General features: G+C 44.9%; 1 protein-coding gene across 4 annotated transcripts in view; it reads left to right on the top strand.

Moving 5' to 3' along the window:
* The window catches only part of LOC115523298 (kalirin-like), a 116837-nt gene that overhangs the window by 77213 nt on the left and 25136 nt on the right, over positions 1-14488 (top strand). For 2 of the 4 annotated variants that reach the window (XM_030329210.1, XM_030329209.1), the window contains exon 15: positions 215-1299. In XM_030329210.1, coding sequence (XP_030185070.1) covers positions 215-472 — 258 coding nt within the window. In that variant the 3' untranslated portion in view covers positions 473-1299. Of the gene's footprint in view, positions 1-211; positions 1300-4039; positions 4164-5302; positions 5363-14488 lie in introns of those variants that run through there. The other 2 variants (XM_030329211.1, XM_030329208.1) reach the window with 2 other exon arrangements.

Genomic DNA, 14488 nt, shown 5'->3' with positions numbered 1-14488 from the left:
AACATTGCTATAACAAATAGATTTTCAGAGCACATTTGTACATGTAATTTTATTGCTCAAGATAATCTTCTGCCTGCTATTTACCCTGCTGGTGGGAAATTCGGTCTTTAAGCACGCAGTAGATTTGGCCTTTAAGCACGCAGTGGGATATAAGGCTACCTGTGTGAACCAGCCTTCCTGTATCCATGTCCCGCTTGCCCTTGTCTCCTAGCAGGGCGACCTGGGGGGCTGCAATGGGACCTCCTCCATGGCCGTGATCAAAGATTACTATGCACTGAAGGAGAACGAAATCTGTGTGAGCCAAGGTGAGGTAGTCCAGGTCCTCGCCGTCAACCAGCAGAACATGTGCCTGGTGTACCAGCCGGCCAGCGACTGTTCCCCTGCGGCCGAGGGCTGGGTCCCGGGCAGCGTCCTGGCACCCCTCACCAAAGCCACCGCGGCAGCAGAAAGTAGTGACGGAAGCATCAAGTAAGTGCCTCGTTGGCTTCCCCGGGAGAGGAGTGTGTGGATTAGAAAATCAAAACCAAACAAAGAACACAAAAATGCAAACACACGCTAGGGAATGACTGCTGCTTATTCTTGACAGTGCCACCGGAACCAATATTTGAGTGCTGGAACCGCACGCAGCATGGGGCATCCAGGCTGGATTGTTCCGGGCTTTTTTTGTGGTTGTTGACGGTAGTGGCTGTGGGTTTTTTTCCTTTTGGGTTATAATTTTCTGTTCATTTTTTTTCTCCCCCTCCCCCATTAAGAAAAGAACCCTACTGAAACCCTAGATGACAAAAGGCATGCCTTCCGTTGCTCCATTTGACCCACCACAGGATTCACTGGACTGGACTTTATTTATATTGTATTAAGTTACTGATATATATATATATATTTTTTGATTGACACCAAAAAATGACCTTAGCACCAATGCCAGACCTGTGTAGGTCAGAGGCCTGCTGCTTCTCTCAGGAGAGAGGGAACTTTTTGGTTGTCTATGGCAATTCCTCTGTACAGATTGTAACTTTTTTTTTTTAACTTCTCCCCTCCCCTGTCACTTTAATATATGTTCATGGTAATTTGTAAGATATTTCTTTTCCTTAGTTTGGTTGCGAAGACCCTTTCGAACACATTCCTGTATAAAGTATTTTGCACTATTTAAAGAACCCCATATGGATGAAGTCAGGTTGTGCAATATAAATGGAGAGCCACAATGTTCATCATTGTACCTGTAATGTAACTAATAATTTTAAATGTACTATTTTAAATATGTAAAATAAATTTTCACCATGAGCATGTTTTAATGAGGTTAAAGACTAGTTGACCCTTTTTCCCCTATTTCACTATTCTGGGAGTTTTAAATGTGCAAACAATTCTTTTTTTTTTTTTTTTTTTTTCCTTTCTGTATTTTAGGAATTGGTTGAATGCATTGGCAGTTTTTCCCTACACAAAAAGTGCTTTTGTCACCCAAGCTCCAATACTAGGCTTCCCTTCTAAACAGCCCCTATTGTTTTTCTCTAACCTCCGAGATGTGGAATGATTCCGTTGGATGCTGTCCCGCTGGGCGCCTTTGAGGTGCTGACACGAAGTGGTGACTTGAGCACAAGACAGTGTTTAGATTGCATCCCCCACCACTCTCCAAGCTCAGTGGTCATCCATGGCAAAGGTGGAAGGGACTCCCCATGACATAGCTGAGCAGGGGCACAACAGGACACAGTGCTTCTTTGGCATTTCTCTAGTTTGGAGGATAGAGGCTACCAGCCTCACCCTGGCCTTTCTAGGTAACCACAGGCCCACCTGGAAATCAGTGGGGGTCTCTAAGGCACCATAGACCCAATCCAGTTTACTTTTAAGACATTTGTTTTGGTACCATTTAAGAAGGCTTGGAAATAAAGGCCCTCAAAGCATTGAAGTTCTTATTAGTCAACGGCCTTCTAGAGCTCACTTACCACGATTTGTAATCTAATTATCCAGGCACCCAGCACTCCCTCCTCACTTTTGCACCTTTTTCCTGCCTTCCATGGGAGGGATGTGAGTCTGGGTGAAAGAGAACAGATCCAAATACAATTGGGTCATTATGGTTCCTTGTCAGCCTCTCTTGTGCAGGGGTTGGTGGGGATGGAACAGAGCGTCTGACTCAAAGTGGCTGTCAGTATTTATCAGGGAAGGACACTCACCGCACCCTCCCCAGGGACTGCTGTGACCACAAGGGGCAGAGTTGGTTGTGATGCCCACAGCATAAATGTCACTGAAACCCTGTCTCCACATCAGTTCCTGGGCTTGTGGCCAAGAGATGGAAGCTCCCCAAACCATGATGACGACTTCTTCTGGAAAGAAGAATATGAAATTGACCCTGTCCTGCCACTGATACTACTGAGTCTTCCTTCTGAACATTATGTGTCACATTTCTAGTCTCTCACCAAGCACACTGAATGACCCAGAGGGTTGTGATAAATGCAGGAACACACCCCCACACTCACACACGCACTCAACGTGCTGTTCGCCCTGGGAATCTTTTCAGCATGGGCCTCCCTGACTCAAGATGTTCTCAAACTGGGTCAGGGATGCGGATTTGGGGGGTAAAGATATGAAGCGAGTGTTGGAAGTTAACAGTGATATTATCTAAGGTTAGTTTCCATGACTGGTTCTTGCTCGGGTACAACAACTGAAGCGAGTTGCTGGTGTGCTTAGAGAGCCTGCCTATTCGGGAGATACAAGAGAAATTCTGGCCAAGAGATTCTTGCTTTCTGGTGGAGCCCGCTTGACCCCCAAATTGAGAACATGACTGTTCTTGCCCTTTCCTATTCAGAAGGGTGACCACTGAGCATGTGTGTTAGTGATAAATATTTTGGGAACACCGTCAGGACGTCCTAAAATTCCTGACATATATTGAGTTTTATGGAGGAGATGCTATGCATTTTGAAACATTCTCCTTTCTCCTAAATCTCATATGCCTCTCTCTCTCTCCTCCTTCTCTCCTCCCTCCCTTACTGAAGGCTCTTTTCATCAAGCTCTGTCTGCAAAGGACCAAATTTGACAAGGACACACTGAAGGAAAGCCAACCTCACTTATTCCAGGCAATGATAGAACTTCATCCAAATTCTGTGACCACACCTGAAATTGAGGATGCCTGCCCAGGGTCACTAGTGTTCTTTGTGACTTGGCTTTTGCTGTCTTTGTCTTTTGAGTCCTGACATATATGCAACTCAAGAGCTCTGCTCTGAGTTTTTCTTTACAGGTCTGTGAAGTAGCTTCCAACCCCCTTGTGGGAAGGAAGAAGTTAAGGGTAGTGTGAAAGGGGATTGCTGCCCTCACCTCCTTGAGAGCACACATTGGGTCTTCTCCCAGCAGGAAAACTCTAGGACTTCTTAGTGGTCGACAGAGCTTTTTATTCACAAACACTGAGAGATGTGGGGGACATAGACCAAGAAGCACTTCATCCTAAAATATCCAGATAAATGAGTGGTGCTCAACCATGTGTCAAGTCAAATGCCCCAGAAAAAAGTCCTATCTGTACTGCAGTGTGTGGAAGTGGCCACAGCCCAAATACAAATAATGGGATGAAAACCTCAAAATCATCCTTTTGGGTCTTTATATCTAGTCCTGGGAAAGTGCCAGTAGCTTATACACTATAAAACACACTTATCTTTTCTGTTTTACTCCCGCCACCCCTCCCCAACCCTGTTTTTCCACCACCCACCATACTGTTCAGGAAGGGACTTCCTCAGTCCTTGAGGGATTCATCATCAGTATGATATAAAAACTTCCCTTGGTAGATTTTAATAATCCAGTACTCATATTTTCCTCAAATGCTGCGGCCAACCTGGCACATCTCTCAAGAGGGGTCAAAGCTCATCCTCACTCACTTCTTATTGGAGGTGAGATCAACTAGCTACCAGCCACCACATGAGCTGGCACACAGATTTGGGGCCTCTGGAGCTGGGGCTTGACTGGAGCACCTCACCTACTGACTCACCCAAGGGTGGTGAGCCCACCCACCGCCTCACTCTGCCCTGACCTGCCATTTTGATTGGTGCATTTTTTGGTACAACAGGAAGTCATGTTCATGGCATACCCTACGAATGAGAAAGCGGGCGGAAGTGGAGAACACGGGTAAAAATGAAGCCACAGGGCCTCGTAAACCCAAGGATATTCTGGGCAACAAAGTCTCTGTTAAAGTGAGTAAGGTATTCCAGAGCCGTGCCCCACCTCTCATCTACTCCCACCCTGCAGCATTCTCACGAGGCAATTTGGGTGGATGGGGATTTTTTTTTTTCCCAGTGTGGGGACCAGAGGGGAAGTAGTTTAGCAGGATTTTGCATGCAAGATCAATTTATTTTTTATGTTTTGTTTCTCCTGGCAACTTCAATTCAAATACGTAAGTATCTTTTATTTTCTTTTATACCTTTCTCTTTATACTGTGCACATGTTTTATAACAAAATTATCTGCAGCATTCTTTTTGTAAAAATGCAAGATGCTTGATTCATACTAAAGTTCCCAAAGCTGCCCGTTCAGTATCCTAGGTTTGAAAATACACGCAGGGTAAGGAGATTAGGAGTGCCTGCCAAACCTTCAACCATGTGAAGTCTGAGGTTTGGAATTTAAGGGCCACTGTGGCCTTGGTAAAGTTTCATTTCTTTTCCCCAGAATTCAGACGATGACATTTTCAGGCCTACACGTGGGCAGGAAAGGGAGGCACGCTGGCGAAGCCCAAGTTACTGTTTTGTAATAATCCACCATCTTACTGTGAACCCACTGATTCTAAGCTTTGGCAGACCCTTGTTGTCCCCCATCTTGGAATGATGGGATCTGTTTTTCTTACATTGGGCCTTCTGGAAAGATCTGACTCTGGACCATGGGAGTTAGACTGCTCATGTTTAACATTGTTATAGCGTGTGATTATCTACCTGGCACTTTTCCCCCTTCCTGAGCAAAAAAAAAAGAACAACCGAAGCCCATTCTAACGTCCTTCTTGGGGAAAAGAAATTGTGTTCCCTCCTTCACTCTCATCTGGGAAGTCCAGCCTCACAGAAGACAAGAGTTTAAATTATCCAGCATTCATGCTTCATGTGGTTGCTTCCACTGCTATTTCCTGTGAGATGCTCGGCCGCACACAATCCCAGCCTCCTCCCCCTGGAAAGAGCATGCTGCCACCCTTGGTGATCAGCACCCCCTCCTTAGAAGCACCTGGGTTTTTTTCTCTGCCCAACTTCCCATTGCTCATGCCTTTCTGAAGTTCTCCTCACTCCCCGGCAAAAGCTGCCTGTGGTTCTAACTGTTTTCTCTTTCTTCCCCCTCCTCATGCTGCCCTTCAAGGAGACGAACAGTTCCGAGGAGTCAGAGTGTGATGATCTTGACCCTAATACTAGCATGGAGGTAGAAGCAGCTATTGTTGTCCTATTTCCTATAATGATTGTCTTTTTAAATGTGTTCTATAACAGTGACCTTCCTGAAGTGATCAGCCAGTCAAGGATAAATTGTGATCTTAGGGCATATCTGGGTGCCCCATCCCAACTTAAAAACAAAAAAGAAAATTCAGCTCAATTCTGATAGAAAACTTGACATAGATTATTTAAAAAAAAAAAAAAAGACTAAAACTTCTGGTTCTTTTGAATGCTTACTTAATATTTCCTTCCTTGGCGGGTATGGCTTTGTTTAGAAGATATCCAACTTCATTACTGGAAACTTAGAGCACATTTTCCCCCTGTGGAAAGTGGCATTATAAAGAGTGGCTGGTTCCCAGTTGAAACACAAGAACCCTTTTAGTTATAGTTTCTCCTTCATTTGTTTCTCCTTCCTCCCTTTTCCCTCTTTTTCTTTCCCCTTTATCCTCTTCATCTGGTTCTTCTACTAGAACCTATTCCTCCCTTGAGGCCCCAGCAAAATTATGGACTAAGTATGGCCTGGTGGGTGACCTGGCCCCTAGTCACTGTATATCGCTGGCTGAGAGCAAGTGAGTGATTGCAGCCTCTGCCTGGCCCTAGGGATCCTGGGTGGTGGCTGTCCCACCAGGAGGTAAAAGCAGCCCTGGAATGGCCTCCTTCTGTAGCCTTGGCAGAGGTCTCTCTAAAGATTGAGAGACTAGAACGTTGTCAGGGGCCTCTCTTACCTTGGAGGATTCCGGGGGTATGGGAGTGGAATTAACACCTCCACCAACAGGAACACCAAATCAAATCAACTTCCGACCCCTTCTTGGCTAGAAACTATCTTGGGTTAGAGAAACAGGACTCCTACATGGCTTGCCACTGAGTGACAACCCTCATGAATTTGCAAACCCTAGACAATTAGAGCAAATATGGAGCTGGCTTTCCCTGCCATTTCGTCTTTTAGAGGAAATTGAAATGTTTTTCTCCAAATCTGTGTTCCCATCACCAGGAATAGACAAAAGTTTAAAGGTTTCCTCTAAGTACAAAATAGTATTTTTTAAAATTCTTTTCCTTTGTATAGACCTAAAGTTTTCACTTAACTGGATGGACTTTTATTATTCTTATTCTAATTTGACCTGATCCCAAAGAAATCCACCAAAAACCCAAGAAAGACCATTCTTCCCAAGAAGGGGTAAAGGAGCTGTGGAAGATGCCAACTGTGTTGAATGAAGCCAGAGACAAGTGGTTGAAAGCAAGAGTTCTGCCAGGATACAGTGGTCACCTGTGGCTGTGGGTATTGCCACAGGGCTAAATTCGGCATGTGTAGGTCAATGCAGTGCTCCCCCATGGGAGGAAGTGGGTATGGCACTCATAGCCTAAATGTATCTTGGAGAATGAGGCAGCCAGGGGAGATTTCTGGCTCTGCTTTCCTTGCATCCCATGGGATAGGCACCCGCTCCCATGGACCCCACACCTATCAGCTTGTAGCCCCCTTGTGACACCTGCATCCCCAGTCTAAGTGTTGCTGGCCCGTGTCAGGGATGTCATCCACAAGTAGAGGAAGTCCAGGCAGAAGGAGAGGGACAGCCAGGTATTTGTGATCTAGAGGGCAATTTGGGACCTTTTTTCAGCTCAGGTGGACCAGGGAGAGAAGAGTGGCTTTCCCACTCTTCAGTGTAAGAAGTGGGCACAGAGAGATGCGGGGCCAGGGGAGCAATGCAAATGGAGAAAGTTAACTGATGTGATCAGACACTCCATTCTACGTTTAGGGAAGCAAAACTATGTAAATCCGCACATACACATATGTCAGCCCTGCTTTGTGAGTTGAACACATTTCTGAGGTTCTGATTCATCCAAGGCTTGCAGCCCTTTGCATAGACTAAATAAGATGGGTCCCAGGGAGGTGCTTTGGGATGTGTAAGCAAAGGCATTAGGATGTTAGTGCTGAAGGGAAGAAAGCCATGAATTTTGTTGATGTATGTCTGAAAAGTTTTCAAATACAATGCTTGAGGCAGACATTTCAACTAACTGGCACTGTTGAGGGGCATGCTGTTAGAAACCAACCAAATATTCTGGTTAATCCAAGTTTTCTGTCGTAGGTATGTATGCTGCCCTTGCACATTCCCTCCATACAGATCCTCTTAAGCATCAGTGAGCTCTTGTGCGCTGTATTGCCATGTTAAATTTAACTGAGCACATAAGCAGGTGCTGCGGGAAAGCAGGCATCTTGGCATTGCTAGCTTAAAATTTTCAGACACAAATAGCAAATATGGTATAGAAAGTCAACCTGTTCAGCATGAGTTGAGAATTTCCCCACAGGATAGGTAAGGAGAACTTTATTGCAGTGTTCATTGCAGAGGGAAAACGATGGCCAGGGGTGTATGCTAAAGAGAGCTATTCTTTAAAGACTCAGCTTGAGAAACAGGTGGCCTCCTGAAGGTCGCTGGCTGCTAAATTAATAATTTGGGGCAGGGGCGCCTGGGTGGCGCAGTCGGTTAAGCGTCCGACTTCAGCCAGGTCACGATCTCGTGGTCCGTGAGTTCGAGCCCCGCGTCAGGCTCTGGGCTGATGGCTCAGAGCCTGGAGCCTGCTTCCGATTCTGTGTCTCCCTCTCTCTCTGCACCTCCCCCATTCATGCTCTGTCTCTCTCTGTCCCAAAAATAAATAAACGTTGAAAAAAAAATTAAAAAAAAAAATAATAATAATTTGGGGCATCATTAGCAGGCCCATCCTGGCCCCCAACCTCACTCCTAATTCCTGAACCCGATTACTCTAATATGTGTTGTCTGATTGAGAGTGTGTCCTGTGCCCTTGAGCTGAACTACAACTCCCATGGCTTATGCTCTGAGCCCCTGTGCCTGGAACCCCAGCTGACATGCCGACCTATTCACCCTGTGCACTGCTCCGTGCTAGGTGTCTGAATGCTAAGTCCTGCCCTCTTGACTGCCTACCCCTTGACCTGATGCCAGCATGTTGATTGCAATCCCAGCTGTATTTAGGCTCTTTTCCCCTGCTTCCACACGTATATGACTATCAAATTGTTTCCTTTACTATTTTTCTCAATTGGTGGATTGAAGGGTTCTCTTAAGGAGCAGTTTCTTTGGGTCTTTGCATATGTCCCGCCATATTGTTTTATGGAGGTTTATAGGCACATCCTTGAATGCTAATTAAGAGGAAAATGAAGCACCTTGAATCCTAAGAATCTGGCTTACAAAGCTTTCCAAAAACATATAATTATGTAAAAAGAGGCAATTCTGCTCTAATGTATCCATCCTTTTTCTTCCCCTATAGAGAAACACTTGTGAATATTCTCAGGTACAGCCCCCACTTCCCACTCCCAGCACACAAGCCACACCACCATTCACTGCAAGATTGGCTCCCAGTCTACATGATCCTCTGGTGGTCTGGCACCCCCCTCTCTCCTGCTGATCTGTGACCACACCTTAGAGATAACTATTCTAGAAATGGCAAAGGTCTGCCCATAGTTCACCTTACTTTATCTTGTATTGATTACACTTGGGGGCTAGAGGAGATTATATATGAGAGAAATGTTTCTATGTGGAAGAAGAATCCAATCAGGCTGAAAATCAGACACTAGACTGTTTGAGGAACAAGTTAATATTCATTTATTTCCAGTACAGCTTACACTGCTGACTGCCTCTTATTGATGAGGACTGCAGATGTGATGGTGGGTTGAGCATCATATCCCCACCTGCCAGCTTCCCAGTCCTGCCTCTGCCCCAGTATCTGCACTGATGCCCAGGTTAGAGCCAGGGTGCAAGGGTCAAGGATCTGCACCCACCCTCTGAGCCAATGCCCACCTCCGAGAAAGCTGGATCCTCCCTGAGCTGTACCAATTTCCCTTAGGACCCAGGCTAGGCAGGTCCCCACGCCCATGCAGCTCAGAAAATCATCCGAGGACCATGTTGAGACTTGAGGTTTTGCACCTGCCCTGCAGCCCCAGAACTGCCACTTGCCTACATCATGTGCTGGAGTAGAAAGGCCTGAACCAGCCTCCTAGACTTGGGCCTTCATCTTCAGGGATGAAGTTTCTCTGTCCAGTTTTTATGTCAAGCCCAATTAAATAAATGCATCTTAATTTAAAAAAAAAAAAAGCCCAATGCCACTTTTAGCAGAGAACATCAATCTGTCAAATTGAGGCCGTCTCAATTCCAAAAATGTTCCATCTCTGTCCCAGCCATTTAACAAGGAGCCAACCTCATCCTCATCCACGACACAGTCTAAATGTAGACATTACCCTCAGTCATTATACCAGCTGCGAGACAGTTAGCTTGGGGGGGGGGGTTACTTTCTGCATAAGAACAGCGTTGGGGTCTTGTGCGAAAGGGTTCTGAGAGACAAGGGGGAGAAAGTACCTGGAAAGGCAAATATACTTTGGAAGGAAATTTCCAGTCAGGGTAAGAACCCTAGACTTGGAGAGTTGACAGAAACTTAGAAACCTTCAGTTAACCCTATCCCCTTAATTTTCTTATTCTTTATTGTGGTAAAACATCCATGACATAAAATTTACCATTTTAACTATTTTTAAGTGGCATTAAATACCTTCACAATGTTGTACCACTGTCACCGCTATTCATTTCCAGAACTTTCTCTTCATTCCAAATTGAAACAGTACCCACTGAACAATAACTCCCCGATTCCTTTCCACCCACATCCTCCCCACTCCTGGGCCCTTCAGAGACTTTTAGAAGGGGAAACTGAGGCAGAGAAGTTGTAACTTTCAGTTTGAAAATGAGAAGCTGCCCTGAGGGCAGATTCTGGCTTCTAGCCATTGTCCCCCCACCTGCACCATCCTGCTCCCTTCTTAGAATCTCCCATCTCCAGGTTGTTTTTAATCTAAAACACAGATCCTGGCAGATGAGAAGACCTGCCTTCCAGTGCCAGTTTTTCTATGTGGATTTCAACTTATTCAATTTTCCAGCTCAACAAAGAGGAATATCATTTCTGCCCAGCGTTCCAGGGCAAAAGTATGACTTAAATAAAAATCACAGAAAGGTGGGGTGCCTGGCTGGCTCAGTCACTAGAGCATCCGACTCTTGATCTTGGGGTCATGACTTCAAACCCCACATTGGGTGTAGAGATTACTTAAAAAAAAAATCACACAAAGGCAGCACCACATGGAAAGAACACTTTAACAGGAGTCAGAAAGCCTGGATCGCAGTCTGCATGCTGTCAACTGTGAGGCCTTGGCCACTTAGCCTTTCTGAGTCTCGGGTTTCTGTGAGAGGTCGCATAGCTCTGAGGGTCCAGGTGTTTATGTCTGTGGTGTGGAATGAGCACCGTGCAGATCCAAGGCGTGATGTCAGTGGACTCTGAGACCCTTCGCTTTCCTGAACTTCTAAGTGAAAACACTGAGACCCTCCAACAGAAGAAGTCGAGATTCTGTGCCTTGACCCTGGAACTTGCTTTGAAGCGGGTATGCCAGAAATGGCCTGGGTACATTTCCTCCTGAGACCGGACTGGAACGTCCACCACCAGCCCTGGGAAGGGTCTGGGTGGCCAGCACTGACCGTTCAGCCCTTGCCCCTACCCACAGTTCCCCAGCCCCTGCTTCCACATCCTGAAAGAGTCAGCCTGCTGCTCCCACCTCAGCTGCTTGTGCTCCTTGTCCCAGACTCATGCCTTCAACATAACCTGGCCACACAGATTGAAGGAAACTTTTACACCCCTAGTCAAGTGACTGGCCTCCTGGCATCACCAGTGTGTTTCCACCCATGCCTGGTAATGCATTATATAAAAAGAATTTTTTTATGAAAAGAACTCTGGAGAAAAGAGAGTGAAGCATCACATTCCTCTCTTTATTTTTACAAAATATTTTCTTTGTAATATATCTGATAGGTTTGGCCTGGACACTCACTCGTGTTGCCTAGCTTTGTTCTGACTCTACGTGTAGACTGATTTATATTCTACCACTGAGGAAAGGGCACTTTGCTTGCCAGAGCTGGCATTTTCTCTCTCCTAGGAGAATTACAAGAAAATCTTCCACTGCATATTCATTTCTGTTATGTTTTCTGTTCCTTCCAACGATCCTGTGAAGATGGGGTTTTCTTACCCTCCTAGAGGAAGCAATGTCAGAGAGGTCATGGTCACACAACCAACAAAAAGAACCGGACTGAGGTGCCTGTCTGGCTCAGTCAGAAGAGCATGTGACTCTTGATCTCGGGGTCATGAGTTGGAGCCCCATGTTAGGTGTAGAGAATACTTAAGAGAGAGAGAGAGCAGGTCTTGAGTATGGTGAGGTGAGAGACCAAACCTGGCATGTGATATGGAGGAAATCTGCTCACTGAAGCTCAGGTACTTTCTTAAGAAGGTTCAGGCCCTCCCTTGTTGCACATCTGCTTGTTGGAGGAGAATTTCTTCCTCAACAACCTTTTTAATCCCTTGATGTGGCCTCACCCACACCCTACCCCAGTGACTCAGGAGTTCAACCACAGAAGCCAAGAAAGGAGACCCAATCGCACTGGTTGGAAATGTCTGAATCGGTTTCTCAGGCCAATACAGTCACCCAGCAACCCCCAGTCATGTGTGTCCTGTGGTATTGTCACCCTTGTCTAGAGGCCTTAACCACCTCATTTATGTTGTACATTAATGAGATTATGAGGTGCCATTGATCCAGGAGAAATTGCTGTAAGAGACAACTGTTAGAGAAGGCCACCACCTCCCTCCCCAACCCAGCACTGTCAAGGTTCACCTACAGGCTCACTCAACATGATATCCTAGTCAATTCAATTTATCAAAAGTTAATAACACAAAGCACTGCAGTAAGTACTATGGAAAGCCAACAAATTACATAAGATTAGGCCCCATGCTTAAGAAGCATGCAGTCACGTAGAGAGAGGCAGTTTTGATTAGTGTTCACGTTACACAGTAAACTTTACGTGCTCTATTAAGAGTCATGAGGCCATTATTCATTCAGTGGGAATTTACACACCCACTCAGGCACTGGGATAATAATAATAGCAGCTACTGTTTATCAGTGTTCCCTGTGTACCTGGCTCTGCTGAGTCCTTTCCTCCCAACAGTGTCAATACATAGTTACTATTATCATTGTTTCTGTTTTACAGATGAGAAAACTGGAGCACAGAGAGAGAGGTTAAGTGTCTTCCCCAAGTTTGTATATTCACAGCCTGTCTCCTAGGAAGGCTGTGAGAACAATCATTGGCTTCACATGATGGTAGTGTTTGGGTTGGGTGGACTACTAGAATGTAAACAGTTTTGGAGAAGGGTAAAGTGGGAGGAAAGAGCATGAGCAAAGGGCCTGAGGTATGAAAGTGCCTGGCACATTTTGAGAAAAACATATGGTCTGTAGCTGGAGTTCAGATACATGAGAAGAGCTGTAGGAAATAAAGCCTAACAGATGAGTTGGGACCAAATTATGAGGGCCTCGAGGAATTTTCTAGGAAGCCTGGACCTGACCCAGTGGTGGACAAGAACAAAAGTAGGTTTTTAAGCAGAGTCTGTGTGTTTCATTCTGCACTTTAGGGAGATAGCTGGCACCTGAGCAAACAACAGGTGCAGACCTATTAACTGTTGCAGTAGACCTAGTGGTAGGTGAAAAAAGAGTAAAGATAAAAAAAAAGTAAAAAGCAAAAGAAGTTTTGGGGATAGGAATGTAAGGACGGTCAAATCATTAAGGGATGAGACCTCAGAACATTCATCCATAAAACCTTTATCCAAGGTCAAGATCTTGACTTCCAGGTGGGACATGTGCCATATGAAAAGGCAGTCCTAGCAACCCCCCTTACCCCCAGTCCCCTCTGAGCAGAACTGCAGGCTGCTGAGAGCACGGGAGACCCATGCATGCACAGTAATAAACCACCTTCTGCTTTAACTATTTTGTGGGATGGGCGGTAGATTTTTTTTTTCATTATTCTGTTAAAAGTCAAATTGTTATCCTTTTTATTTTCAAGGACATGCCAAATGTTCTCTAACCAAAATACTGAGAAGGGGTGGAAAGAAGAGTCAGACTAGCAATCCCCATAAAACAGCGAATGTGTTTGACATGTGAACATTCATAGAGACCTATATCCAACAGCTAGTGCTTATACATTCTTGTCAAGAACACAACTTTTTACAAAAATCAACCATGTACTGATAAAGCAGGTCTCATCAAAAATCAAGGAATTAGTATCCTATAGAGCAAGTCCTCCAACCACAATGCCATTAAGTTAGAAATCAGTCACAAAAATAATTTGTAAAACTCACAATTTGGAGATTTTAAAACATTTTATTACAGCCAGGTCAAAGGGGGAAGAAAAGTCAAAGTTGAAGAAAAAATACTTAGAACTAGACAGTAATGAAAATACTCGGGGGTAAGAAATGCCCCACCCATCCCTGCCCCACCCCAGAAAAGCCTGGGGGGGTGGGGGAGTTGGTTTGCTTGAGCCCAGTTCCCTTGGATAGAGCAGCTTTCCTTGAACCAGGCTACATGTTGATTCATGTAGCTTTCAAAACTCCCATTGCTGTTTGGAATTGTGTTGCATTCACAAACTTTTTGTATTGCAGCTTGCTTAATGTCCACTTAGAAATAAGCAGAGGTAGGGATATTTCCTAAACATTCAAAAAAATTATGTCTGGTTTGACCAGATCGAAAATAGGAAGGGTTATGAGGTGCGTAGGCGACTCAGTTGAGTGTCTGACTCTTGACTTCAGTTTAGGTCATGATCCCACGGTGTGGGATTGAGCCCCGTGTTGGACTCTACATTGAGTGCAGAGAGCCTGCTTAAGGTTCTCTCTCTTTCTCCCTCTGCCCCTCTCCCCTGCTTGCACTCTCTCTCTCTCTAAAACTTGAAAAAAATTTTTTAATTAAAAAAAAATTAGAAACAAGAACCTGTTAAACCTCCAAACCAGAACTCATACCTAAATTTTTAAAAATTGGTTTTCTTATATCTATTCCAAATGTCCTTGCCTAAAATCATCTAAACTCCCTTCCCTTCCTCTTTTGAACAGAAATTCCCATGAAACAAGCACAAAAGGAATAGAAAAATGAGGCAGGCTATACAAATTCTGAGTTCATTCAAGGTAGTTGAGTTGAGCTTAGAACATCTGGTTTGAGTTTCTTTGGGCCATTTTGGTTCCTAAATACATGGTTTTGAACTGTGCTTTGTGACTGATG

Source organism: Lynx canadensis, chromosome C2 (assembly GCF_007474595.2).
Source record: "Lynx canadensis isolate LIC74 chromosome C2, mLynCan4.pri.v2, whole genome shotgun sequence".
Classification (NCBI taxonomy): Eukaryota; Metazoa; Chordata; class Mammalia; order Carnivora; family Felidae; genus Lynx; species Lynx canadensis.
Note: the sequence above shows the minus strand (reverse complement) of the source record. Positions and strands in the feature narration are given on the sequence as shown.